Source organism: Carcharhinus amblyrhynchos, chromosome 29 (genome assembly GCF_965287045.1).
Source record: "Carcharhinus amblyrhynchos chromosome 29, sCarAmb.v2.hapA, whole genome shotgun sequence".
Classification (NCBI taxonomy): domain Eukaryota; kingdom Metazoa; phylum Chordata; class Chondrichthyes; order Carcharhiniformes; family Carcharhinidae; genus Carcharhinus; species Carcharhinus amblyrhynchos.
In genome coordinates this window covers 228,461-255,704 of record NC_137352.1, presented here as the reverse complement: position 1 = coordinate 255,704, position 27,244 = coordinate 228,461, and the positions used below count along the sequence as shown (strand labels likewise).

Genomic DNA, 27,244 nt, shown 5'->3' with positions numbered 1-27,244 from the left:
ACCTCTGGCAGCTTGTTCCAGACACTCACCATCCTCTGTGTGAAAAAATTGCCCCTCTGGACACTTTTGTATCTCTCCCCTCTCACCTTAAACGTATGCCCTCTAGTTTTAGACTCCCCTACCTTTGGGAAAAGATATTGACTATCTGCCTTGTCTATGCCCCTCATTATTTTATAGACCTCTATAAGGTCACCCCTCAGCCTCCTACGCTCCAGAGAAAGAAGTCCCAGTCTATTGAGCCTCTCCTTATAACTCAATCTGTCAAGTCCCGGTAGCATCCTAGTAAATCTCTTCTGCACTCTTTCTAGTTTAATAATATCCTTTCTATAATAGGGTGACCAGAATTGCACACAGTATTCCAAGTGCGGCCTTACCAATGTCTTGTACAACTTTAACAAGACCTCCCAACTTCTGTATTCAATGTTCTGACCAATGAAACCGAGCATGCCGAATGCCTTCTTCACCACTGGGTCCACCTGTGACTCCATTTATATCCAGATGTCTTGCTATTTCATCCTTGATGATAGATTCCAGCATTTTCCCTACTACATAAGTTAAGCTAACCGACCTATAGTTACCTGCCTTTTGTCTACCTCATTTTTTAAACAGTGGCGTCACATTTGCTGTTTTCCAATCTGCGGGAACCACTCCAGATTCCAGCGAATTTTGGTAAATTACCACTAGTGCATTTGCTATTTTTCCCACCATCTCTTTTAGTACCCTGGGATGCATTCCATCAGGACCAGGAGACTTGTCTACCTTTAGCCCCCATTAATTTGCCCAACACTACCTCTGTCGGGATAATGGTAGTTTCTAGGTTCTCACTTGCCATAGCCTTCCTGTCATCAATTTCTGCCATGTTATTTGTGTCTTCCATTGTGAAGACCGACACAAAATACCTGTTCAATGCCTCAGCCATTTTTTCATTTCCAGTTATTACATTCCCCTTCTCGTCCTCTAAAGAACCAATGTTTACTTTCGTCACTCGTTTTCATTTTAAAGATTTGTTGAAACTTTTGCTATCTGTTTTTATATTCTGAGCTAGTTTGCTCTCATAATCCATCTTACCTTTCTTTATAACTTTTTTTGTGGCTTTCTGCTGACCTTTAAAGATTTTCCAATCCTCTAGGTTCCCACTAATCTTCACCACTTTGTATGCATTTTCTTTCAATTTGATACCCTCCTTTATTTCCTCAGATGTCCATGGCTGATTATCTCTTTTTCTACAGTCCTTCCTTATCACTGGTATGTACTTTTTCTGAGCATTATGAAAGGTCGCTTTGAAAGTTCTCCAATGTTCCTCAATTGTCCCACCATAATGTTTTTGCTCCCAGTCTACCTTAGCCAACTCCCCTCTCATCTCTTTGTATTCTCTTTTGTTTAGGCACAAGACACTGGTATTGGATTTTACCTTCTCATCCTCCATCTGTATTTTAAATTCAACAATACTGTGGTAGCTTCTTCCAAGAGAATCTCTAATTGCAAGATCATTAATTATTCTCATCTCATTACACAGGACCAGAGCCAGGATAGCTTGTTCCCTTGTAGGTTCCATTACATATTGTTCATACATTCTATGAACTCCTCCTCAAGGCTGCCTTTACTGACCTGGTTTGACCAATTGATATGTAGATTAAAATCCCCCCTGCTAATTGCTGTACAATTTTTACATGAATCAGTTATTTCTTTGTTTATTTCTCGCCCCACCACGATGTCATTATTTGGTGGTCTATAGACTACACCTATCATTGACTTTTTCTCCTTACTATTTCTAATTTCTACTCAAATGGATTCAACCTTTTTTTCCATATCATCTCTCACTACCGCCCTGATATCATCCTTAAATGTCAGAGCTACACCACCTCCCTTACTTTCCTGTCAGTCCTTCTGAACAGTTTGATACCCCTGGATATTCAACTCCCAGACGTGACCATTCTGCAACCATGCCTCTGTAATGGCCACCAAATCATATCGTTCGCAATGATTTGTGCTCTCAACTAATTTACCTTGTTTTGAATGCCACAAGCATTCAGATAAAGTGCCCTTATGCTAGTTTTTATACCTTTCTGAATTCCAGCACTTCCATTAATAACATCTCCTGAATTCTCCTTCCTTTTAACTTTTTTCCTGATTTTTGATGGAGTTGGAACCTTCTCCCCACAGTTAGTCCTTGTTCCCTCTTTCTCGGACTCCTTACATAGGTTCCCATCCCCCGACATATTAGTTTAAACCCTCCGCAACCGCTCTAGCAAACGTTTCCCCTAGGACATCAGTCTCAGTCTTGCCCAGGTGTAACCCGTCCAATTTGCACAGGTCTCACCTTCCCCAGAACTGTTCCCATTGCTCCAGGAATCTCAAAACCCTCCTCTGACACCATCTCTTCAGCCACATATTTGTCTGCTATATCGTCTCATTTCTACTCTGACTGGCAGGTGGCACTGGTAATAAACCTGAGAACACTACCTTTGAGGTCCGATTTCTTAACTTTCTTCCTAGCACCCTGTATTTTGTTTTTAGAACCTCATCCCTTTATCTTACCTATGTCCTATCATTCATTGAGTACTTCCTTGCCAAATGCAAGGTAATCATTTTGGAGGATCAAATTTAGGTGTGAATTATACTGTAAATGGCAGAACCCTTAGGAACATTAACGTGTAGAGGGATCTGGGCTTTTAGGTTCACAGTTCCCTAAAAGTGGCAACACAGAGTCCAAGGTGATTAAGAAGGCGTATGGCATGCTTGCCTCCATTGGCTAGGGCATTGAGTATAAGAATTGGCAAATCATGTTGTAGCTATATAAAACCTTATTTAGGCCACATTAGGAGTATTGCATGCAGTTCTAGTCGCCACACTACCAACAGGATGTGGAAGCTTTGGAGAGAGTGCAAAGAAGATGTTGTCTGGTCTCAAGGGTATTGACTATGAGAGAGGTTGAATAAACTAGCATTGTTTTCACTGGAAAGACAAAGGCTGAGAGGAGACCTGAAAGGGGTCTACAAAATTATAAGAGGCATAGAAGGGTGGATAGTCAGAGACTTTTTCCTAGGGCGGAAGTGTCAATTATACGGAGGCACAGGTTCAAGTTGAGAGGGGGAAAGTTTCAGGAGATATGCAGGGGAAGTTTTTCACACAGCGTGGTGGGTGCTTGGAACACACTGCCAAAGGAGGTGGTGCAAGCAGGCAGGTTAGCAACGTTAAAGAGGCATCTAGATGGGTGCATGAATAAGGAGGGAATAGAGGGATATGGACTGAGTAAGGGCAGAAGCATTTTTTGGTTTGTTAGGGCATCATGATTGGCATGGGCTTGGAGGGCTGAAGGGCCTGTTCCTGTGCTGTACTTTTCTTTGTTATTTGTTCCTTGCTACTCTCTGTTTCTATGTCCAAGCCAGTTTTGTATCTATCTTATCAGCTCACCTCGGATCCCATATGATATCACCTTCTGTATCAGCCTGCCATGAGAAACCTTATCGAAGGCTTTACTAAAGCCCATGTATATAACACAACCCTAAGAATATTCTCCAATAATTTCCCCATCACTGTTGTAAGACTCACAGACCTGTAATTTCCCGGACTTTCTTTTCCGTCCTTCTTAAACAGAGGAACAATGTTAGTTATTCTCCAATCCTCTGGTACCTCGCCCATGACTAAAGAGGATACAAAGATTTTGGCCAAGGCCTCAGCAATTTCTTCCCTTGCCTCTCTCAGTACTCTGGGATAGACCCTATCTAGCCCTGGGGACTTGTCCACCTTAATGTTTTTCAAAATTTCCAAAAAAATTGCCTCTTTTTAATCTCAACATGTCCTAGAATGTCAACATCCTCCTTTGTACATTCATCATCCACCACATCTTTCTCCTTTGTGAATACTAATGCAAAGTACTCGTTAAGAACCTCACCCACCTCATCTGGTTCCACACATAAATTCCCTCCACTGCCCTTGAGTGGACCTACCCTTTCCTTAGCTACCCTCTTCCTCCTTGTATACACGTAAAAAGCCTTGGGATTCTCCTTAATCCTACCTGTCAAGGACATTTTTCCTTTCTATGGCCCGCTTTGCCCTCCCTTGGCGCTGTTTAAGCTCTTTCCTGCTATCTTTGTATTCCTCAAGAGCCATATCTGTTTTCAGTTTCCTGAAATTTATGTTTGTCTCTATCTTCTTTTTCACTAAGCTCACAATCTCTCGTCATCCAGTGTTCCCGAATCTTGCCATCTTTATCCTTCATTTTTACAGGGACATACTTAGAAAGAGGTTTGTCTGAGTGTAGCTGGAGTTTCCAAAATTCCCATCCTTATTCTTACTTCTGTCACTATCTAAGATACATCCTATCTGAACTTGGTGACTTCCCTACTTTAAGAGGTGCCAACCTTTTAAATACCATCCCATTCAATCATATGCAATACTTCTAGCATCTGCTCATTTGTTATGACAGTACCCTCTTCTTTCATGAACTCAAAGTGTACAGAGCAGAATTGAGAAGCACAAAAAGAGTGCAAGAGAATAGTTAGCAGAGAAAATAAAGATATTTTTTAAAGACACAATCTACCTGTCAGAAATGTTTCTGTTCAGGACAGTATTGGTAGGAATGACCAACACAGTCCTGGTGAAACAAAGTCCCATCTTCACACTGAAGATACTCTCAGTCTTGTTGCGTTGCACTTGACCATGCTAAATGGGATAGATTTCAAACAGACTAAAGCAACTCAAAAATTGGGCATCCAAAAGACACTGTGGACTATCAGAAGCCAAAAAATTGTACACAACCACACTTTGTAACTTTATGGCCCAGCATATCCCCACTCTACAATTACCATCAACCCAGGGATCAACCTTCGTTCAATGAAGAATGCTGGAGGGCATGCCAGGAGCAGCATCAGGCATACTTAAAAATGAGGTGTCAGCCTGGTGAAGCTACAACAGAGGACTACTTGCAAGCTAAACAGCAGAGGCAACAAGTGATAGAGTTAAGTGGTTCCACAACCAATGGATCAGATCTAAACTCTGCATGTCTGCCATATCCAGTTCTGAATGGTGGTGATCAATTAAACAATTCACAGGAGAAGAAGGCTCCACAAATATTGTCATCCTCAACGATAGGAGAGTCTAGTACATCAGTGCAAAAGATAAGGCTGAAGCATTTGCAACAATCTTCAACCAGAAGCATGACTGGATGATCTACTGGCCTCATCTAGAAGTCCCCAGCATCGCAGATATTACTCTTCAGCCAGTTCGATTCATTCCACATGATATCAAGAAACAGCTGAAGGCATTGGATATTGCAAATACTGACAATATTCTGGCAAAAGTACTGAAGACTGGTGCTCTAGAACATGCCACACCCCTAGCTAAACTTTTACAGTACTGCTACAACACTGGCATGTACCCTGCAATGTGGAAAATTGCCCAGATATGTCCTGTAGACAAAAACCAGGATAAATCCAATCCAGTTAATTACTGCCTCATCAGTATACTTTCAGTCACCAGCAAAATGATGGAAGGGGTCATCAGCAGTCCTACTGAGCGAGACTTACTCAGCAATTACCTGTTGGCTGATGCTCACTTTGGATTCCGTCAAAGTGGGCCATCCAATTCCTGACCCCTTTATAGCAACTAAAATTCAAGATGCAAGATGAGAGTGATTGCCTATGACGCCAAGGCTACATTTGATCAAATATGGCATCAGTGAATCCTGGCAAAATTGGAGTCAATGGGAATCAAGGGGAAAATGTTCCAATGGCTGAAGTCATATCTCGCACAAAGGAAGATACTTGTGGTTATTGGAGGTCAATCATGTCAGTTCCAGGATATTGCTGCAGGAGTCCCTCAGACTATTGTGTGTGCAATGTCCAGCACCATCACTCCTCAGATACTGAAGCAGTGCATGTCCACATACAGCAAGACCCGGAGAACACTAACGCTTGAGCTGATAACTGGCAAGTAACATTCATGTCACACAAATGCTAGACGATAACTATCTCCAACAAGAAAAACATCTCCCCTTGACATTCAAAGGCATTACAATTGTTGAATGCCCCACTATCAACATACTAGGAGTGACCATTGACTGGAAATGGAACTGGACTAGCTACGTAGATATTATAAGGGTTATGGTGAGCGGGCGGGTAAGTGGAGCTGAGTCCATGAAAAGATCAGCCATGATTTTATTGAATGGCGGAGCTGGCTTGAGAGGCCAGATGGCCTACTCCTGCTTCTAGTTCTTATGTTCTTGTGTTAAACTACAAGAGAATGTCAGGGGCTGGAAATTCTGCGATGAGTAATTCACTTCCTGACTCCCCAAAACCTGTCAATCATCTCCAAGGCCAAGTCAGCAGTGTGATGGAACTTGCTTGGACAACTGCAGTTCCAAAAGCAGTCAAGAAGCTTGACACCATCCTGCACGAAGAAGCTACATGATTGACACCCTATCCATCACTTTAAATGTTCACTCCTTCCACCATTGACACAGAGTGCTGCCACTGTGGATCATCTTCATGGCAATCTGCAACAACTCACCAAGCCTCTTTCAACTGCACCTTCCAAATCCATTATCTCTACCACCTTGAAAGATAAGGGCAGCTGATACAAAGCACCATGACCTGCAAGTTCCCCTCAATGCCACATACTACCTTGCTTGGAACTATATTGGTGTTCCTTCAATCCCACTATGTCAAATTCCCAAAATTCCCTTCCTGGGTGCACCCACACTACAGACCTACATGGTCTGCAGCTGTTCAAGAAGGCCGCTCACCACTACCTTCTTGATGACATTTAATGATGGGGAATGCACCTGGCCTTGCTTATGATGCCCTCTTTCCTTCAACTATTTACCATTGGTACTCCAACAAAGGGAGGGAAAAAAAGACTTACATTTACACAACACTAGGATATCCTAGAATGGCATTTATCCTAGGCTGCTCAGGGAGACAAGACGTGAAATTGCTGGGTCTCTGATGGAAATCTTTGTCTCTTCTTTGGACACAGGTGAGATCCCAGAGGATTGGAGGAGAGCGAATGTGATACCATTGTTTAAAAACGGTAGCAGGGATAACCCGGGTAATTATAGGCCGGTGAGCTTGACGTCAGTGGTAGGCAAGTTGTTAGAGAGGATTCTTAGAGATAGGATGTATGCGCATCTAGTACATAGCAATCTCATTAGTGACAGGCAACGTGGCTTTGTAAAAGGGAGGTCGAGCCTTACAAATCTGGTGGAACTTTTTGAGGAGGTGACAAAAATGGTCGACGAAGGAAGAGCCGTGGATGTTATCTATATGGATTTCAGTAAGGCGTTTGACAAAGTCCCTCATGGCAGGTTGGTGAAAAAGGTTAAGGCTCATGGGATACAAGGACAGGTGGCTAGAAGGGTTGAGAACTGGCTTGGCAACAGGAGACAAGAGGGGAGCAGTGGAAGGGTCCTTTTCTAGCTGGAGGTCTGTGACAAGTGGTGTCCCGCAGGGCTCCGTACTGGGACCTCTGCTATTTGTGATATATATAAATGATTTGGAAGACGGGGTAACTGGTGTGATCAGCATGTTTGCAGATGACACAAAGATGGCTGGACTTGCTGATAGTGATGAACAGTGTTGGACTATACAGCAGGATATACTTAGGCTGGTAAATTGGGCGGTGAAATGGCAGATGGAATTTAATCCAGATAAATGCGAGGTGATGCATTTTGGAAGAAATAATGTAGGGGGGAGTTATACAATAAATGGTAGGACCATTAAGAGTACAGAAACACAGAGGGACCTAGGTGTGCAAGTTCACAAGTCCTTGAATGTGGCAGCACAGGTGGAGAAGGTGGTGAAGAAGGCATATGGTATGCTTGTCTTTATAGGAAGGGGTATAGAGTATAAAAGCTGGCGTCTAATGTTGCAGTTGTATAGAACGTTGGTTAGACCACATCTGGAGTATTGAGTCCAGTTCTGGTCGCCGCACTACTGGAAGGACGTGGAGCATTGGAGAGAGTGCAGAGGAGGTTTACCAGGATGCTGCCTGGTATGGAGGTTCTTAGCTATGAGGAGAGATTGGGCAAATTGGGGTTGTTCTGTCTGGAAAGACGGAGAATGAGGGGAGACCTAATAGAAATTTATAAGATTATGAAGGGTATAAATAGAGTGAACTGCGGGAAGCTTTTTCCCAGGTTGGATGCGAAAATCACGAGGGGTCACGGGCTCAAGGTGAGAGGGGTGATTTATAATTCAGATGTTAGAGGGATGTTTTTCACACAGAGGGTTGTGGGGGTGTGGAATGCACTGCCAGGCAGGGTGGTGGACGCAGACACGCTAGGGTTGTTTAAGACTTACCTAGATAGGCACATGAGCAGACTAGAGATGGAGGGATACAAAAGAATGATCTAGTTGAGGATCAAGAGCCTCAGGACGTTCCTGGGAATTAATAGGTTCCTATCGGCCGTCCAACAAATTTTATGGCTCACCTGTCTCTTACGTTGGAGCTATTGGGGATCTTCCATTAATGTCTGTATAAGCTGTTGTATGTTTAATGATGTATCTTTTATACATCCACAGGTGATTCGGTCCGCCTTGTTGGCCAACAAGGGGCATACATGCGGTGGGTCGTGCGAGGGCTGCTCTTGGATGTTGCTTCGAGAGTTGCCTAGTGCTTCACGTCATTAGTGTACGCTTAAACTGGACCAATTGACGGGCAACACGACAGCTCAGTGACTATCACTGTTTGCTGTGCAGTTACAGGGACCCAGGTCAGATCTCCGGCTTGGGTCAGTATCTGTGGGAGTTTACACATTCTCCCCGTGCTTGAGTGGGTTTTCTCCGGGTGCTCCGGTTTCCTCCCACACCCCAAAAATGTGCTTTTAGGCTGACTGGTGTTGATAAATTGTCCCTAAATTGGATCTCCCTTAATCTGGCGCACATATAATTCCATAAATTTGCACCCCTTTATTGTGGAGTCCACTAGATGTAGGCAAAAGTCGTAGGTAGAAGGAGGATTGGAATGAGGCACTCATTGAGTGTTAAAATGGGCGGCGCGAGCTTGTAGGGCCGAAGGGCCTGTTTCCTGTGCTGTGTTGTTCTTTGTTTGATCCCAAACTTTTCAACATTACTGTGGTCCTAGCTATTGTTGGCATCTGGAAATATTGTGGCCAATTTTCACACAGCAAGATCCCACTAATAGCAATGAGATGAATAGTCAGATGATCCCTTCAATGAGATTAGTTGAGGAAAACATGTTTACCAGGATCTCCTCTTAAATAATACGCAAGTAAATTTTTCATCCACCCTGACAAGGTAGAAAGGCTTCAGTTTCATATCTTGTTCGTAAGATGGCAACTGGCTCAGTGGCAAAGCTCTTATGAAGGAGCTAATTCTGCCACAGAACGTGGACAAGAGAAAAGCCAAGAAAACAAAATGTATATTTTTTCTACTGTGTTGACTTGCAGCAGAAGCATTTCTTACCATCTGAATTCGGTACAAGATACTAATCCCTAAAGTCATAAATGGTTTGGAGAAATCGATGACCTTCTCACGTTCTGCTGTGATGGTTAAGCCTGCTACAGCAAGGTCAGCTTTCTGTAAACACATGACAAGTATAACAGACAAAACAGGACAGTGGTGACTCAGCAACACAGAAATACATTTCACCAACAATTTTTAAAAGTTGAAACATTTTGACTGGTTGGAGTTAACAATTGTCTAATTCCCTCTAATCAGGAAATTCCTACCTGAATAAAGAAAAATTGGGTTTTGCCTATATTTTTAACCAATGTTTATATGGCAAGACAATCAAAATATTTCAATCCAATCATTTATCAGTGACCATATATAATTAATTAGAAATCAGTCAGCTTAGCCATCATGACATCAATCTCCCATGGTTGGATTTGCAAACTGAAGTGTCACACAATGGAGTTAATTCTGAAGTATAATTATCTGAGAGTGAATTAAAATTTCAAAGTGTAAGTGAAGCCAGAAAATTGGACTTGGATAGAAAAGGCTTTGATAATGTGAACAGAGAGTGAGAAGCAGAATTGATGATGATTTAGCTTTAACTCCTGTTTTTGACTTAGCAAGGAATATTCGTCCCGTGCCTAAATTCAGTCAAGGAGGAATGAAATGTATTTTATATCGTATGAAGTTACTGTGGCCACAAGAAATTTGGACAATCTCATGACAAAGTGTTTGGGTAGAAAATGATTTGGAGGCAGATTCAGCCCTTTCAGATGAACAGTTTGCAGATTATGATTATGGAGATTGGAGAATAGCCAATGTTGTTCCTTTGTTTAAGAAGGATAGCAAGAATAATCCAGGTAATTACAGGCCGGTGAGCCTTACACCAGTGGTAGGAAAATTATTGGAGAGGAAAGGTTAATGGATTTGCAGATAGCAATGAGGACCATCAGAGGATGCAGCAGGGTATAAATCAGTTGGAGATTTGGGAGGAGAGATGGACGAATGTGAGGTAGTGCATTTTGGGAGGTTTAATACAGGTAGAAAATATACTGTAAATGGCAGAACCCTTAAGAGTATTGATAGGCAAAGGGATCTGGGTGTACAGGTATATAGGTCACTAAAAGTGGCAATGCAGGTGGAGAAAGTAGCCAAGAAGGCATGTAGCATGCTTGCCTTCATCGGCCGGGGTATTGAGTTTAAAAATTGGCGAGTCATGTTGCAGCTTTATAAAACCTTAGTTAGGCCGCACTTGGAATATAGTGTTCAATTCTGGTCATCACACTACCAGAAGGCTGTGGAGGCTTTAGAAAGAGTACAGAAAAGATTTACCAGGATGTTGCTGGTATGGAGGGCATTAGCTATGAGGAGAGGTTGGAGAAACTTGGTTTGTTCTCACTGGAGTGATGGAGGTTGAGGGGAAACCTGATAGAAGTCTACAAGATTATGAGAGGCATGGACAGAGTGGATAGTCAGAAGCTTTTTCCTAGGGTGGAAAAGTCAATTACTAGGGGGCATAGGTTTAAGGTGCGAGGAGCAAGGTTTAACGGAGATGTACAAGGCAGATTTTTTACACAGAGAGTAGCGGGTACTTAGAACACGGGGGAGGTAGTGGAAGCGGATACGGTAGTGACTTTTAAGGGGCATCTTGACAAGTACGTGAATAGGATGGGAGTAGAGGGATAAGGCCCCTGGAAGATAGGGAGTTTTAGTTAAGTTGGGCAGCATGGTCGATGCAGGCTTGACGGGCCGAAGGGCCTGTTCCTGTGCTGTAATTTTCATTGTTTTTATACAGTTAAGACTATTGTACTGAATGCAAATGATTTGGCAAGAGAAGCTTAATCAACAAATGTTTTGAAACTTGAGGAAGGGAGAAAATGAGACCTCTTTAAAATTTACTAGTAAAAAAGAGATGGTTTGGTCAGCACAGTGGTTAGCACTGCTGCCTCACAGTGCTAGAAACCCAGGTTCAATTCTGGCCTTGGGTGACTGTGTGGAGTTTGCAGGTTCTCCCTGTTACTGTGTGGGTTTCTTCTGGGGGCTCTGGTTTCCTCCCACATTCCTAGGATGTGCACATTAGGTGGATTGGCCATGCTTAATTGCCCCTTAGTGTCCCAAGATGTGCGGGTTAAAGGGATTAATGGAATAAATATGTGGAGTTACATGGATAGGATCTAAATGGGATGCTCTGTCGGATAGTCAGTGCAGACTTGATGGGCTGAATGGCCATCTTCTGCACTCTCGGGATTCTATGATGAAATTGAATCAAGATTTTGAAAACCTTGGAGAGGTGTTGTTAATTAAGGAATTTAAAAATAGCATTCCTCCTGGAATCAAGCTTATCTAGAACACCATAAAATTTCTAATCTAAGGGAAACTAATATCTCTGACTTAGAGTCATAGAGGTTTACAGCATGGAAACAGGCCCTTCGGCCCAACTTGTCCATGATGCCTTTTTTTTAAAACCCCTAAACTAATCCCAATTGCCCACATTTGGCCCATATCCCTCTGCATCCATCATACCCATGTAACTAGCTCAATGCTTTTCAAAAGATAAAGTTGTACCCGCCTCTACTACTATCTCTGGCAGCTTGTTCCAGACACTCACCACCCTCTGTGTGAAAAAATTACCCCTCTGGACACTTCTGTATCCCTCCCCTCTCACCTTAAATCTATGCCCTCTAGTTTTAGACTCCCCTACCTTTGGGGAAAGATATTGACTATCTAGTTGATCTGTTCCCCTCATTATTTTATCGACCTCTATAAGGTCACCCCTCAGCCTCCTACGCTCCAGAGAAAAAATTCCCAGTCTACCCAGCCTCTCCTTATAACTCAATCCATCAAATTCTGGTGGCATCCCAGTAATCTTTTCTGCACTCTTTCTAGTTTCTTTTCTGAAAAGTAATCTTTTCTAGTTTCTTTTCAGAAAAGTAATCTTTTCTGCACTCTTTCTGGTGAATCGTGTAGATTGGACTGTAGATAGGACTTTAAACTAATGGGGGGGGGAGGGTGCGAGGGTAGGTGACATTACGGGGTCTAAAGTAAAGGAGAGGGTACAGGTAAGGGAAGAGGCCAAGGATGTCCCAATAATAAAGGGAGTAGGGGGCATGAGTATGGTTGGTGGCGTTCTGGCAAATAGGGTACAGGTGAAGGCTGGGATGAAGGCACTTTATCTGAATGCACGAAGCATTCGGAATAAAGTGAATGAGCTGGTGGCGCAGATCAGCACAAATGGAATATGATCTGGTGGCCATTACAGAGACGTGGCTGAAGGGTGACAGGGACTGGGAGCTGAATGTACAGGGGTATCAAGTGTTTAGGAAGGATAGGCGGGAGGAAAAAGGGGGAGGGGTAGCTCTGCTAATTAAGGATAGCATCAGGGTGGTAGTAAGGGATGATATAGGAACCAAAGAGCAGAAAGTGGAGTCATTGTGGGTGGAGATTAGGAACAGCAAAGGGAGGAAGACGCTGGTGGGTGTCATTTATAGGCCCCCAAATAATGATCTGGAGGTGGGGCGGGCTGTTAACGCGCAAATAAATGCGGGGTGCAGGAATGGAACGGTGATAATTATGGGGGATTTCAATCTACATGTTGATTGGTGGGCTTGAGGAAGAGTTCTTGGAATGCTGCCGGGGTAGTTTCCTTGAACAGTGTGTGTTGGAGCCGACGAGGGAGCGAGCTATGTTGGATCTGGTGTTATGTAATGAGGCGGGTAGAATTCGGGACCTTGTGGTGAAGGATCCTCTTGGGAAGAGTGATCATTGGATGGTGGAGTTTCTGATGCAGATGGAGGAGGAGAAAGTGGGTTCCCGGACATGTGTCCTTTGTTTGAACAGAGGGGAGTACGGTAGGATGAGAGAGGAATTGGTGAACGTTGATTGGGGAAGCGCGTTGGAAGGTAGGTCTGCTGAGGAACAGTGGAGCATCTTTAAGGAGATCTTTCTTGGTGCTCAGCAGAAATTTATTCTGATGGTTATAAAGGATCGTAGGAGGAGAGATAATCAGCCGTGGATAACGAAGGAGGTAAAGGAAAGTGTTAAATTAAAAGCGGATGCGTTTAGAGTAGCGAAGAATAGTGGGCGAGAAGAGGATTGGGAGAGGTTTAAATGTCAACAAAGAATGACAAAGAAGTTGATAAAGAAGGGTAGGATAAACTATGAAGCTGGGCTAGCGCTTAATATAAAAAAGGAAAGCAAGAGTTTTTATAAATATATAGAAAGGAAGAGGCTGGCTAGGGTGAACGTTGGACCCTTAGAGGATGAGAGGGGGGACTTAGTGGTAGGGGATGGGGAAATGGCTGAGGCCTTGAATAACTTTTTTGTTTCGATCTTCACGGAGGAGGACGTGAATAATTTGCTGGGTGTTAGCGATGGAAAGATGGTAGGAGTGGAGGGCCTGAATGACATTATTGTTACTAGAGAGGCGGTGCTCGACAGACTGGAGGGACTGATTGTGGACAAGTTCCCAGGACCGGATGGAATGCATCCAAGGGTTCTGAAAGAAATGGCGGTGGTGATAGTGGATGCCTTGGTGGTTATTTTCCAGACGTCGCTGGATTCCGGGGAAGTGCCGGAAGATTGGAAAACGGCTAATGTTACGCCGTTGTTTAAGAAGGGTGGCAGGCAAAAGGCAGGGAATTATAGGCCGGTTAGTTTAACGTCTGTTGTAGGTAAAATGTTAGAATCCGTCATCAAGGAGAAAATAGCGAGGCATCTTGAGGAGAATTGTTTGATAGAGCAGACGCAGCACGGTTTCGTTAAGGGGAAGTCGTGTCTGACAAATTTATTGGAGTTCTATGAGGATGTGTCTAGGGCGGTGGATAGAGGAGAGCCGGTGGATGTGGTGTTTCTTGATTTTCAGAAGGCGTTTGATAAGGTGCCTCACAAGAGGTTATTACAGAAGGTCAGGGGGCATGGAGTTGGGGGTAGGGTGTTAGTGTGGATAGAGGACTGGTTGTCAAATAGGAGGCAGAGAGTGGGGGTCAATGGGCGCTATTCGGATTGGCGGTTGGTGACTAGTGGAGTGCCCCAGGGGTCGGTGCTGGGGCGTCAGCTATTTACCATTTATATAGATGATCTGGAGGAGGGAACCGAGTGTATGGTGTCGAAATTTGCTGATGACACCAAGATTGGTGGAACGGCAAATTGTGCGGAGGGTGTGGAAAGTCTGCAGAAGGATCTAGATAGGCTGGGCGAATGGGCCAGGAACTGGCAAATGGAATTTAATGTTGGCAAATGTGAGGTTGTCCACTTTGGTAGGAATAATGGTAGGAAAGACTGTTACTTACATGGCGAAAAACTGCAGCATGCGACGGTGCAGAGGGACCTCGGGGTCCTTGTGCATGAGTCGCAAAAACCCAGCCTGCAGGTGCAGCAGGTGGTCAGGAAGGCAAATGGGATGCTGGCCTTCATAGCGAGGGGGATTGAATATAAAAGTAGGGAGGTCTTGCTGCAACTGTATAGGGCACTGGTGAGGCCGCAGCTGGAGTACTGTGTGCAGTTTTGGTCGCCGCACTTATGCAAGGATATTTTGGCCTTGGAGGGAGTGCAGAGGAGGTTTACTAGGCTGATACCGGAGTTGAGAGGGTTGAACTATGAGGAGAGGCTGAATAAACTAGGCTTGTACTCGTTAGAGTTTAGAAGAATGAGGGGAGATCTCATTGAGACATATAAGATGATGAATGGGATGGATAGGATAGAGGTGGAGAGGCTCTTCCCGCTCAGAAAGGACAGTAGGACTAGAGGGCACAGCCTCAAGATAAAGGGGGGGCAGTTTAGAACGGAGTTGAGGAGGAACTTCTTCATTCAAAGGGTGGTGAATCTCTGGAATTCTCTGCCCATTGAAGTGGTGGAGGCTACCTCGCTAAATATTTTTAAGACGCGGGTTGATGGGTTTTTGATAAGCGAGGGGATTAAGGGTTATGGGGAGAGGGCAGGAATGTAGAACTGAGCCACGACAGGTCAGCCATGATCTTATTGAATGGCGGGGCAGGCTCGAGGGGCTAGATGGCCTACTCCTGCTCCTATTTCTTATGTTCTTAGTTTAATAATATCCTTTCTATAAAGGGTGACCAGAATTGCACACACCATTCCAAGTGTGACCGTACCAACGCCTTGTACAACTTCAACAAGATATTCCAACTCTTGTATTCAATGTTCTGACTCATGAAACCAAGCATGCTGAATGCCTTCTTCACCACTGTGTCCACCTGTGACTCCACTTTCAAGGAGCTGTGAACATGTACCCGCAGATCTTTTTGTTCTGTAACTCTCTCCAGTGCCCTACCATTAACTGAGTAAGTCCTGCCCCGGTTCAGTCTCCCAAAATGCATCACCTCATATTTGTCTGAATTAAATTCCATCTGCCATTCATCAGCCCACTGGCCCAATTGCTCAAGATCCCGTTGTAATTGGAGATAACTTTCTTCACTGTCCACTATGCCGCCAATCTTAGTGTCATTTGCAAACTCACTAACCATGCCTTCTATATTCTCATCCAAATCATTAATATAAACGACAAATAACAGTGGACCCAGCACTGATCCCTGAGGCACACCGCTGGTCACAGGCCTCCAGTTTGAAAAAACCTCCCTCTGGCTTCTGTGAAGAAGCCAATTTTGTATCCATTTTGATACCTCACGCTGGATCCCGCACTTAACGCACAAAGATCTAGGTGACAGTAAACCAGTATTTCCAAACCCACAAAGAAGCCGGAGAGTAGCAAAGTGATAATGAAGAGAACACTTAATAAAATGAGTGGAATGATAGAAATGAAAAGAGAGATGTTCCTTAAAATAAAAGAAGAGAGTATAGAGGATAGAAATTATTCAAAGAGACTAACGTGTTTTTATTCTCAGAAGACAGAGCCTGTAAAGGCAAAGTGCTTGAAGTTAAAATTAAAAACAGTAGCTTTTGTGACTGTTGAGTATTTTGCTAGAGATCGCTGTATCAGAAGAGTGACCAATGAATCCTGTCGAATGCATTTACTGCGGGTGTGAATTACAGCATAAAGGATCACAAGGGTTTTATATTTGACGGTGAAGTTGTTCAATTTTTTGTTGATAAAGGACACAGAAAGGTTGTTATCCTTAGAGATATGAGGTCAGATGAAAGTTGATGTCAGCAAAAGGCATGTTTTTTTTCCAGAGAATTTGCAGAGCAATATAAGGCATTAGTAGAATTTATGTGTCTGTTCCCTTGTATAAAGTGAACTGTGTTTTATCAATGGGTTCATTGTTCCTCGAGTTGTGGCTGTATTATCTATTGACAGTGTTGATTTCATACTAGGAAGTGACTTTGCATAGATAAGATAAAGAATAAAGAAAATTACAGCTCAGAACAGGCCCTTTTGCCTTCCAAGTCTGCACTGACCTTGCTGCCCTACTGAACTTAAACCTCCTACCCATCTGGGGACCATATCCCTGTGTTCCCATCCTATTTATGTATTTATCAAGATGGCCTTTAAAAGTCACTTTCGTATCTGCTTCCACTACCTCCCCTGACGGCGAGTTCCAGGTATCCAACACCCTCTGTGTAAAAAAACTTGCCTCATACATCTCCTTTAAACCTTGCCCCTTGCACCTTAAACCTACGCCCCCTAGTAATTGACTCTTCCACCCTGGGAAAAAGTTTCTAACTATCCACTCTGTCCATGCCTCTCATAATCTTGTAGACTTCTACCAGGTTGCCCCTCAATTTCTGTCGTTCCAGTGGGAACAAACCAAGTTTCTTCAACCTCTCCTCATAGCTAATGCTCTCCATACCAGGCAATATCCTGGTAAATCTTTTCTGTACCCTCTCCAAAGCCTTCACATCCTTCTGGTAGTATGGTGACCAGAACTGAACACTATATTCCAAGTGTGACATAACTAAGACTCTATGAAGCTGCAATATAACTTGCCAATTTTTAAACTCAGTGCCCTGCCAATGAAGGCAAGCATGCTGTATGCCTTCTTAATTACCTTCTCCATTTGCATTGCCATTTTCAGTGACCTGTGTACCTGTGTACTCAGATCCCCCTGCCTATCAATACTTTTAATGGTTCTGCCATTTACTATATATTTCCTATCTGTATTAGACCTTCCAAAATGCATTACCTCACATTTGTCTGGATTAAACTCCATCTGCCGTCTGTCCTCCCAAGTCTCCAACTGATCTATATCCTGCTGTATCCTTTGATAGTCCTCATCACTATCCGCAAATCCACTAACCTTTGTATCATCCGCAAATTTATTAATCAAACCAGTTACATTTTCCTCCGAATCATTTAAAAATATTATAAACAGCAAAGGTCCCAACACTGATCCCTGAGGAGTGCCACTTATCACAGTCCTCCATTCAGAAATGCACCCTTCCACCGCTACCCTCTGTCTTCTATGACTGAGCCAATTCTATATCCACCTTGCCGGCTCACTTCTGATCCCATGAGACTTCACCATCTGCACTAGTCTGCCATGAGGGACCTTCTCAAAGTCCATGTAGACGACAGCCACTGCCCAAACCTCATCAATCATCTTTGTCACTTCCTCGAAAAACGCAATCAAGTTAGTGAGACACGATTTCCCCTTCACAAAACCATTTTGCCTCTCGCAAATACGTCAACTCATTTCCAAGTGAGAGTATATCCTGTTTCGAAGAATCCTCTCCAATAATTTCCCTACCACTGACGTAAGGCTCATTGGCCTGTAATTACCTGGATTATTCTTGCTATCCTTCTAAACAAAGGTACAACACTGGCTATTCTCCAATCCTTTTGGACCTCTCCTGTCGCCAGTGAGGATACAAAGATTTCTCTCAAGGCCCCAACAATTTCCTCCCTTGTTTCTGTCAGTATTCTAGGGTATACCCCATCAAGCTCTGGGGACTGGTCTACCTTTATGTTTCTCAAGAACTCCGAAACCACCACCTTTTTGATCTCAACATGACTCAAACTATCTGCACAGCCTTCCCCAGATTCGTCATCCACCAAGTCCTCTTTGGTGAATACTTTTGCAAAGTACTAATTTAATATCTTGCCCATTTCCTCTGGCTCCACACATAGATTCCCTCCCCTGTCCTTGAATGGCCCAACCCTGGCTATCCTCTTGCCTTTTATATATGTCTAAAAAGCTTTGGAATTTTCCTTAATCCTGCTGGCCAATGATTTATTGTGATCCCTTTTAACCCTCCTTACTCCTTGCTTAAGTTTCTTTCTACTTTCCTTGTATTCTATGCTTGTGTTCCTAGCCTTGACAAATGCTTCCTTTTTCTCTGATTAGGCTCACAATATCTCTCGTTATCCAAGGTTCCCAAAACTTGCCATACTTATCTTTCATTCTTACAGGAATGTGACGGTCTTGAATGCAACTTACACTTGAAAGTCTCCCACATGCCAGATGTTGATTTGCCCTCAAACATCTGCCCCCAATCTACATTCTTCAGTACCTGCCTAATATTGGTGTAATTAACCTTCCCCCAATTTTGCACCTTAATTTGAGAACTGCACTTATCTTTATCCATTAGTACCTTGAAGCTTACTCAATTGTGATCACTGTTCCTGAACTGCTCCCCTACTGAAATGTTGACCATCTGGCCAGGTTCATTCCCCAATACCAGATCCAGTATGGCCCCTTCCCTAGTACATATGTTTCAAGAAGCCCTCCTGGATGCTTCTTACAAAATCTGCCTCATCCACGCCCCTAGCACTAAGTGAATCCCAGCCAATGTAGGGGAAGGTAAAATCTCCCACTACAACAACCCTGTTGCCAAAATCTGCCTACATATCTGTTCTTCTATCTCCCGCTGTTGCCATGTCCTGAAATGGGAGGCAGGAATTTACAATGCTCGCAAAGAAACAGGAACTATTTCTCATCCTTCTTAGAAAGAACTGTTTCAGCTAAAATAAATGTCCAGAGAGTCTAAGTTCAAATGTCTAACATGCAAGAAACAGCAACATTGGCTACAAAGAATATAAGTCAGATGTAAACTAACTGATTCTATCTCCTTTGAACTTGCCTGCAAATCCTAAATTGCCAGTGTCAAAACATGACTGGAATTCCAGGTTAATGAACAAAGAGAGTCAGTGTGGTAAACGAAGGTATTTTGAATATGGCATATGTGTTATTTTTGGAACATCACAGCATATTAAAGTTTTGGAAAAGGAACTGAAACTTCAGAAACAAAATTATAATCCTTTAAAATGGTATATTCTCTTCAACCTGTATATTAAAGAATCTACAGCCATAAGAACAAAGATCAAAAAGTATAATCTGAATAGGGTGATTGAAAGTCTGAATTGAAAAGTCAACATTCTGATGAGAATATGAAGTCTGATTTCATAGAAGAATTACTGGAAATATTGAATCCAGAAGATGAAAAGCATTCTGAGTTTATGATATACACCTGTGGCTATTTAAAAACTGGAGGATGATCCCCAGAATCAACTGCACCATCTACATCAAGAACATGAAATCAAAATTCAATTGTCATGAAAAAGGAGCTTCTAGCAATGAAATCACTTCCCTGTCATTTGAAAGGATTTATTTAGACTTTCAAAAGGCTTTTCACAAGGTCTCACATAGTAGATTACGATGTAATGCTAAAGTGCATGTGGTTGCAGGTAATGTTTTGAGGTGGATAGAAAGCTGGTTGGCAGACAGGAAGCAAAGAGTTGGAAGTCTGTTTCCAGTTGGCAGGCAGTGACTAGTGGGGTACTGCAGAGACCTGTGAGAGGACCCAACTACTCACATTATATATTAATGATTTGGATAAGGAAATTAAATGTATTGTCTCCATATTTGGTTGAGAGGGTGAGCTGTGAGGAGGATGCAGAGATGCTTCAGCATGATTTGGACAGGCTGAGTGTGTGGGCATAATGTGGAGATGCTGACGTTGGACTGAGATAAACACAGTAAGAAGTCTCACTACAGGTTACAGGTTAAAGTCCAACAGGTTTATCTGGTAGCATAAGCCACTAGCTTTTGGAACACAGCCCCTTCATCAGGTGTGTGGAATTTCAGTTCACAAACAGGGCATATAAAGACATAAACACAATTGACAAAATAAATGGTTGAAATGCAAGTCTTTACAGGTAATCAAATCTTACAAGTACAGACAATGTGATTAGAGAGAGGGTTAAGCACACGTTAAAGAGATGTGTATTGTCTCCAGCCAGGACAGTTAATGAGATTTTGCAAGCCCAGGTAAGTTGTGGGGGTTACAGACAGTGTGACATGAACCCAAGATCCCAGTTGAGGCTGTCCTCACATGTGCGGAACTTGGCTATCAGTCTCTGCTCAGCGACTCTGTGTTATTGTGTGTCATGAAGGCTGCCTTGGAGAACGCTTACCCAAAGATCAGAGGCCGAATGTCCATGACCACTGAAGTGTTCCCTAACAGAAAGAGAACACTTGCCTGGTGATGTGTGGGCATATGCATGGCAGATGCAGTATAATGTGGATAAATGTGAGGTTATCCACTTCAGTAGCAAAAATAGGAAGGCAGATTATTATTTGAATGGGTGAATTGAGACAGGTGGATACTCAGTGAGACCCTGGTGTTCTTGTGCATCAGTCACTGAACATCCTCTCTGACCTAGGCGAGGATCCAGAGGACTGGAGAATAGCCAAACTTGTTCTCTTGTTTAAGAAAGGAAGCAGGGTTAATCCAGGAAATTATAGGCCAGTGAGCCTGACGCAGCTTTTGGAGAAGATACTTAGGGACAGATGGCATGGTTTTCTACAGGGAAGGTCATGTCTCACCGATTAAGTTTTTTGAAGAGGTGACAAAGATAATTGATGAGGAAAGGGCTGTGGACGCAGTTTATATGGACCTCAGTAAGGCGTTTGATAAAGTCCCACATGGCAGACTGTTATAAAAACTAAAGCCACATGGGATTCAGGGTGGGCTGGCTAGATGGATACAGAACTGGCTTGATCATAGAAGACAGAGAACAGTGGTGGAAGGGTTTTTTTTAGAATGGAGATCTGTAGTTAGGGATGTTCCTCAGGGATCAGTGCCAGGACCTCTGTTGTTTGTAGTATATATGAATGATCTGGAGGAAAATGTAGATGGTCTGATTAGTAAGTTTGTGTATGACACAAAAGATTGGTGGAGTTATTGACAGTGCTGGGGATTGTCAGAGGATACAACAGGGTATATAGAAAGATTGGAAACTTGGGCACCGAAATGGCAGATGGAGTTTAATCTGAACAAATGCAAGGTGATGCATTTTGGAGGATCAAATTTAGGTATGAATTATACTGTAAATGCCAGAACCCTTAGGAAAATTAACGTACAGAAGGATCTGGGTGTGCAGGTCCACAGTTTCCTAGAAATGGCAACATGGGTGGCCAAGGATGATTAAGGAGGCAAAAGACATGCTTGTCTTCATTGGTCAGGGCATTGAGTACATCTGGAGTATTGTGTGCAGTTTTGGTGTCCTTATCTGAGGAAGAATGTTCTTGCTATTGAGGGACTGCAACAAAGGGTTACCAGGCTGATTCCTGGGATGGCAGGACTATTGTATGAGGAAAGACTAAGTCAGTTAGGCTTGTGTTCATTTCAGTTCAGAAGAGTGAGGGGGCAGTCTCAAAGAAATTTATAAAATTCTAAGAGGATTAGACAAGGTGGCTTCCAGAAAGAATGTTCCAATGGTGGGGTAGTCCAAAACTAGGGGTCATAGTTTGAGGATAAGGTGTAAACCTTTTAAGACTGGGATGAGGAGAAATTTCTTCACCCAGGGGGTGGTGAATGTGTGGAATTCACTACCACAGAATGTAGTTGAGGCCAAAACGTGTCTGATTTCAACAAGGAATTAGATATAGCTCTTAGGGCTAAAGGGATCAGGGGATATGGGAGGAAGGAGGGGATTAGGAATTTGAATTTGATGATCAGTTATGATCAAAATGAATGGCGGAGCAGGCTCAAAGGGCCGAATGCCTATCCCTGCTTCAATTTCCTATGTATTTTTCTATGTATATCACCGAGTCAAATTCGTACTCTGTCTGTGGTTGGAGTGTTTAGAGTCTCCTTCCTCCCTGGTGCCATACATTAGTATCTATCTGGACAGCTCTGTGCTGTGCAGCCATCGCAACAAAGGTTCGAAGTTTGACCAGAGGTAAGGTTCGAGGTGGGATCAGGGTGGAGGAAGTATGTGGCATAATAAAGGTAAAGGTGGCAATGTGGAAGAAGGCTGTGCAAAGAATGGGGAAGTTGATGGTGAAGTGTGAGGGTTCACTATGACACAGAGGAGCAAGGAGATGGATGAGAAAGATGAGCAGTGTGGTTGATCCCTAATTACCTGCTGAAATGGCCTGGCAAGCTACTCAGATCAAAAATGGTGGTCTTGCCATTGATGAGCACGTGTCACAAAAAATTTAATGAAAACATAAGTAGTGAGCTGTGTAAGAACTGTAGAGTGTTAATATTGAATCTTTAATCACCCATATATCAATTAGGATAATGTGAAAGTAAAAGGATAGGAATTTCTGAAATGTGCACAGGTGAACTTCCTTGGTCAATATGTTCTCAGTCCAACTAAGAATCATAGAACCCTACAATGCAGAAACAGGGCCTTCATCCCATTGAGTCTGCACCAACCACAATCCCACCCAGGCCCTATCCCACATTTACCTGCTAATCCCTCGGTACTAAGGGACAATTTTTAGTTTGGCCAATCAACCTAACCCACACATCTTTGGACTGTGGGAGGAAACCAGAGCACCCAGAGGAAATCCACGCAGACACGAGGAGAATGTGCAAACTCCACACAGACAGTGACCCAAGCCAGGAATTGAACCCAGGACCCTAAAGCTGTGAAGCAGCAGTGCTAACCACTGTGCTACCTTGCCACCCACCATATTGAAGGAGGCATTGCTAGAATGCATTGGGGAGTGAGATAAATCAAGTGGACCAAAGTGGCTATTTGGTTTGAGTTGATTTGGTTTATTCTTGTCACATGTATTAGTATGCAGTGAGAACTAGGGTGTCGAGAAAGATCTACTTAATATAAGGTAGGTCCATTCAAAAGTCTGATGGCAGCAGGAAGAAGCTGTTCTTGAGTCAGTTGGTATGTGTCCTCAGACTTTTGTACTTTTTTCCTGATGGAAGAAGGTGGAAGCGAGTATGTCTGGGGTGCAGGGGTCCTTGATTATGCTGGGTGCTTTTCTGAGGCAGTGGGAAATGTAGACAGAGTCAATGGATGGGAGAATGGCTTGTGTGATCTACAGGGCTTCATTTATGACCCTTTATAGTTTCTTGCAGCCTTGGGCAGAGCAGGAACCATACCAAGCTGTGATACAACCAGAAAGGATGGTTTTTAAGATGCACCTGTAAATGTTAGTGAGAGTCATAGCAGACATGCCAAATTTCCTTAGCCTCCTGAGGCCGTAGAGGCATTGGTGGGCTTTTTTAACTATGGTGTTGGTATGGCAGGACCAGGACAGGTTATTGGTGATCTGGACACCTAAAAACATGAAGCTCTTGACCAATTCCACTTCATCCCCATTGACGTGGACAGAGGCATGTCCTCCACAATGCTTCCTGAAGTCAATTACTCTTCTTCATTGAGGGAGAGATCATTGTCATTGCACCAAAAAATCTTTTCTGTCTGTACTCTGTCTCATCGTTTGAGATTCAAAGCACTATGGTAGTATCATCAGCAAACCTGAAAATTGAGTTGGAGGGGAATTTGGCCACACAGTCATAGATGTATAAGGAGCATAGTTAGGGGCTGAGGACGTAGCCTTGTGGGGCACCAGTGTAAAGGATAATCATGGAGGAGGTGTTATTGCCGATCCTTACTGATTGCAGTCTGTGGGTTAGGAATTCTAGGATCCGGTTGCAGAGGGAGGAGCTGAGGCCCAGGCCACTGAGTTTGGAGATGAGTTTTGTGGGAATAATGGATTTAAGAAAACACTTGACAAAATGCCACATAAAAGGCTCATTAACAAAGCTGAGCTCCGGTTTCCTCCCACAGTCCAAAGATGTACGGGTTAGATTGATTGGGCATGCTAGGAAATTGTCCCTTATTATCCAGGGATGCATAGGTTAGAGGGATTAGTGGTTATGATATGGGGATGAGATTATGTTTGGTGCAGATTTGATGGGCCGAAGGGCCTCTTTCTGCACTGAAGGGTTCTATGATTCCTGGTGGTTGGTGGGGCTGAAAAATTCCACCTTATGTTTTTAAATATTAACTGGAAATCTTCTTTAAAATTCATTCATGGGTTATGAGCTTTGCTGATAAGGCCGGTATTTATTGTCCATCCCTAATTGAAAAGATATAGTAAGCTGCTTCCTTGAACCCCTGCAGTATGATGTAGGTACACCCATACTGCTATTAGGAAGAGAATTTCTGCATCCTAAAAAGTACAATTTCTAAGTTAGCATCATTTCAGAACAAAATTTCTCATAATGTGTCACTGGTAATTTGATTATCACATTCAGTGATAACATAATTTGGAAAGGGGATTTCGGCACACAGGAAGTGAAGCGTCCCATTAGTATAATACAGATCCATGGAGAACTTTGATGCTTTGACAAAGATTCATCTGGACTCTAAACGTCAGCTCTTTTCTCTCTTTACAGATGCTGCCAGACTTGCTGAGATTTTCCAACGTTTTCTCTTTTGGTTCTGTGGAGAACTTTGATTTTACATTTCACTCTGACGTGCTCCAGCTGGGAACATCTGATGTTCATCATGTAGACTTGAAATAGATATATGCTCCCACCTTCATATTTCTAAATAGCAAATTTCATTAATAAAATTGAACATGCATTTTCATGTAAATCAAAAGAAAAATGTTGAATGAGAATTTTTGATTGATTGCTGAATCTCCAGGATTTGCCCAATCATTGCTCTGCATGATTTTCAGCATGAATGTTATTCCCAGCTGCACAGTAAGATAGCTTAACCTCATTGGATCTTAACAAATCTTTAATTCATTTGTCATACTATTAGTTTTGTTTAGTACTCACCCTCGAAATAAGTTCACCAACCATCCCAGTCCATGTGCCATTGGACTCTGCCACCCCATACACACCATCAGCTACCAGCTGGATTTTGTAATGAAATCTGAGGATTTCTGATAGTTCCTTCAGCATATCCACACAGAAGCCTTCGTAGCGCTCATTTCCCTCAAATTCCTTGTAGTTTGCTTTTAGCATCACATAAGGATTTTCCTAAAGAAAATATGATGCCTTGTTCACAGAGCCAAACTGAGAGTGCGAGCACAGCAGCTCTCTCACAGAACACTACAGCAAAGGAAAATTACATTTGCATTCAGCTGTTGTACATATAAAGTTTCACTTAAAATGTACAACACGCAGATCACAATATAAAGCTAGAAATTACTGTTTGTGCTTTCAGTATACAAGTGCTTTATACATTAGCACAGCATTCCCCCTCACAACTATTTTAATAAACAAATTAATTTGTTAGCCTGAGAAAATAAAAACTGACAAAATTACCGATGAACCATAGATGGATGTGTTAATAACAAGCTGACCATTCAGTGAAAGCAGCAGAACTTGATTCTGATATTTGAAAATCTGACATTTTGTATAGCATCTTCATGTGGCTAGATATGACAAAAGCACAGCAAAAACTGTTTATAGCCACAAACCTATTTGGCACATGATAAATTCCTAATCTCAGTGAAACTATAATCAGAGGTCACACGATACCAGATTATAGTCCAACAGGTTTATTTGAAATCACAAGCTTTTGGAGCGCTGCTCCTTCATCAGTGTGACCTCTCATCTTGTCCACCCCAGTCCAACACTGGCATCTCCACATGAGCGAAACTATTTATTCCAGGATTTAGATGCTTTCAGCAGGATAGAGGGGGGATGTAAAAGGGGTGGGGAGCTACATTACTGGTTAAGTAAAATATCACAGTTGTACTGAGGGAGGACATTGAAAGGTTTCAGGCAGCGAGGCAATATGGGTAGAGCTCAGGAAGAGAAAGGGTGCAGTCACAATGTTGGGGGTTTATTACAGGCCTCCCAACAGCCAGCGGGAGACAGAGGAGCAGATATGCAGACGTATTTTGGAAAGATGCAAAAACAAAAGGGTTGTTGTGGTGGATGACTTTAATTTTCCCTGTACTGGCTGGGAATCAATTGCTGCTAAGAGCTTGCATGGGGCAGAATTTGTAAGAAGCATCCAGGACGGTTTCTTGGAACAGTATGTAAATAGCCCAACTCAGGAAGGAACCATATTAGACCTGGTTCTGGGGAATGAGCCCAAGGATCAGACTTTCAATAGGAGAGCATTTCGGGAACAGTGATCATAATTCAGTAAGTTTTAAGGTGCATGTGGATAAGGACAAGAGTCCTCAGGCAAAGTGTTAAATTGGGAGAAGACTAAGTACAACAATTTTAAGCAGGATCTGGAGAGGGTAGATTGGGGGAGGTTGTTTGAGGATAAATCAACACCCGACATGTGGGAGTCTTTCAAATATCAGTTGATTGGAATTCAGGGCCGACATGTACCAATGATGAAGGATCAGTGTGGCAAGTATCAGGAATCCTGGATAACAAAGGATATTATGAACCTTGTCAAAAAGGAAAAAGAAGCATTTGTAAGGTCTAAAATGCTTAGGACAGATGAAGCCTTTGAAGAATATAAAGAATGTAGGAAGGAACTCAAGAAAGGAGTTAGTAGGGCAAAAAGTGGTTATGAAAAATCCTGGGCAAATAGGTTTAAGGAAAATCCTAAGGCATTTTATACGAATGTAAAGAGCAAGAGGATAGCTAGGGAAAGGGATGCTTCACTCAAGGATAGCTGGGGGAATTTATGCATGGAACCAGAGGAAAGGGCGAGATACTAAATGAATACTTTGCCT

The 27,244-nt window shown here is 42.9% G+C and overlaps 1 protein-coding gene across 1 annotated transcript in view; it reads right to left on the bottom strand.

Annotated features, from left to right (window-relative positions):
* Positions 1-27,244, bottom strand: part of LOC145359963 (glutamate receptor ionotropic, kainate 4-like) — a 273,024-nt gene that overhangs the window by 68,794 nt on the left and 176,986 nt on the right. Inside the window, exons 13-14 of the mRNA XM_080214862.1 lie at positions 25,374-25,577; positions 9,426-9,539 (exon numbers count right to left, since the gene is read on the bottom strand). Of these exons, the coding sequence (XP_080070988.1) occupies positions 9,426-9,539; positions 25,374-25,577 (318 nt within the window). The remainder of the gene's footprint in view (positions 1-9,425; positions 9,540-25,373; positions 25,578-27,244) is intronic.